General features: G+C 48.0%; 1 protein-coding gene across 1 annotated transcript in view; it reads left to right on the top strand.

The window, feature by feature from the left end:
- Positions 1–1,012: 1,012 nt before the first annotated feature.
- The window catches only part of LOC104875023 (olfactory receptor 1L4), a 1,201-nt gene continuing 791 nt past the window's right edge, over positions 1,013–1,422 (top strand). Inside the window, exon 1 of the mRNA XM_010642393.1 lies at positions 1,013–1,420. Coding sequence (XP_010640695.1) covers positions 1,013–1,420 — 408 coding nt within the window. The remainder of the gene's footprint in view (positions 1,421–1,422) is intronic.

The following is a 1,422-nucleotide window of genomic DNA, read 5'->3' on the forward strand; positions in this document are numbered from 1 at the left end:
TTATTTAACTAAGCAAATAATGATGGCGATGATAGACTATGATGGAAAGACAGAAGCTCTGAGCACTTGCTATGTGCCAGGAGCTATGCTGAGTGTTTTAAAGTAGTTATTCCCATTTTCCTCGTAACTGGCTCCAGGGTTAGCTACTAGTGTTTCCCTCGTTAAAGAAGAAGAAACTGAGGCTGAGGGAAGTCACACCACCTTTGTAGCAGAGGCGGGACTCAAAATCTGGTCTAACCTCCTTCAAAGTTTGATATGCACCCATTACCTTAGAACACCCCTCTGAAATTCAGTTTCTTCCGCAGTTTTCAATCCATTTTAGCTAGCACAAATATATATATATATATATATAATATATATATATATAGTGATAAAAATAGTGAATGTTTAATTTTTTTCAAAAACGTGTGCTATAATAAAAGACATATTGCCATGAATTCCCCTCAGAATATTCCCCACTCCCTTCGGACACATTTATGCGTCACTCTTGCCACTTTCTGAAGCAGCTCTGGAAGTCCTCCTTAGTGTCTTTAGTTGCACTGTCAACTGTCTCAGTGACCTTAAATTGATTCAACGCGTTCTCCTTTCACGGATGGTCCTTTTGACTTCAGGGAAGAGCCAGAAATCACATAGTACCAGATCGGGTAAATGGATGAATAAGGACACATCATTATGTTTTTATGAGCCTGACTTTCCTTGGGTGGCACCTGGCAGCAGCATTCATCACAGTTTTTTAACCACAGTTCTTGAAAGAGGACTTCCAGAACCGCTTCAGAAAGTGGCAAGAATGGGATAAGCGTGTTCAAAGCAAGGGGAACTATTTTGAAGAGGATCAATGCCAATCTTTTACCATAACTTCTTTAATTGAAACACACCATACATGTTGAGCAACTCTTTTGTCTATATAAAATTATACATAGTACCTGACGTACAGGGAGGCCTGCCTGGAGCTCCGGAACTTACCCTCTCAGCCTCCTCTCTGCCCCAGAGTTCCCATCTGCCCCGTCGCTCCATGGCCCTGGCCAACCTCACAGGCGGCCCTCAGTTCCTGCTCCTTGGCCTGATGGAGGATGCCACAGACGACCACCCGCTGTTGTTCCTGCTCTTCCTCAGTGTCTACCTGCTCAACGCCCTGGGCAATCTGAGCATGGTGGTGCTGGTGAGGTGCGACGGGGCTCTGCGCTCCCCCATGTACTACTTCTTGGGTCACCTGAGTCTGGTGGACGTCTGCTTTACCTCGGTCACGGTGCCCCGCCTGCTGGCCAGCCTGCTGCTTCCGGGCCAGGCCGTGTCCTTCGGGGCGTGCTTTGCCCAGATGTACTTCTTCGTGGCGCTGGGCATCACGGAGAGCTACCTCCTGGCAGCCATGTCCTACGATCGCGCGGTGGCCGTGTGCCGGCCGCTGCGCTATGGCGCGGTCGT

This window comes from Fukomys damarensis, unplaced genomic scaffold, assembly GCF_012274545.1.
Source record: "Fukomys damarensis isolate Sample0158 unplaced genomic scaffold, DMR_v1.0_HiC HiC_scaffold_13, whole genome shotgun sequence".
Classification (NCBI taxonomy): Eukaryota; Metazoa; Chordata; class Mammalia; order Rodentia; family Bathyergidae; genus Fukomys; species Fukomys damarensis.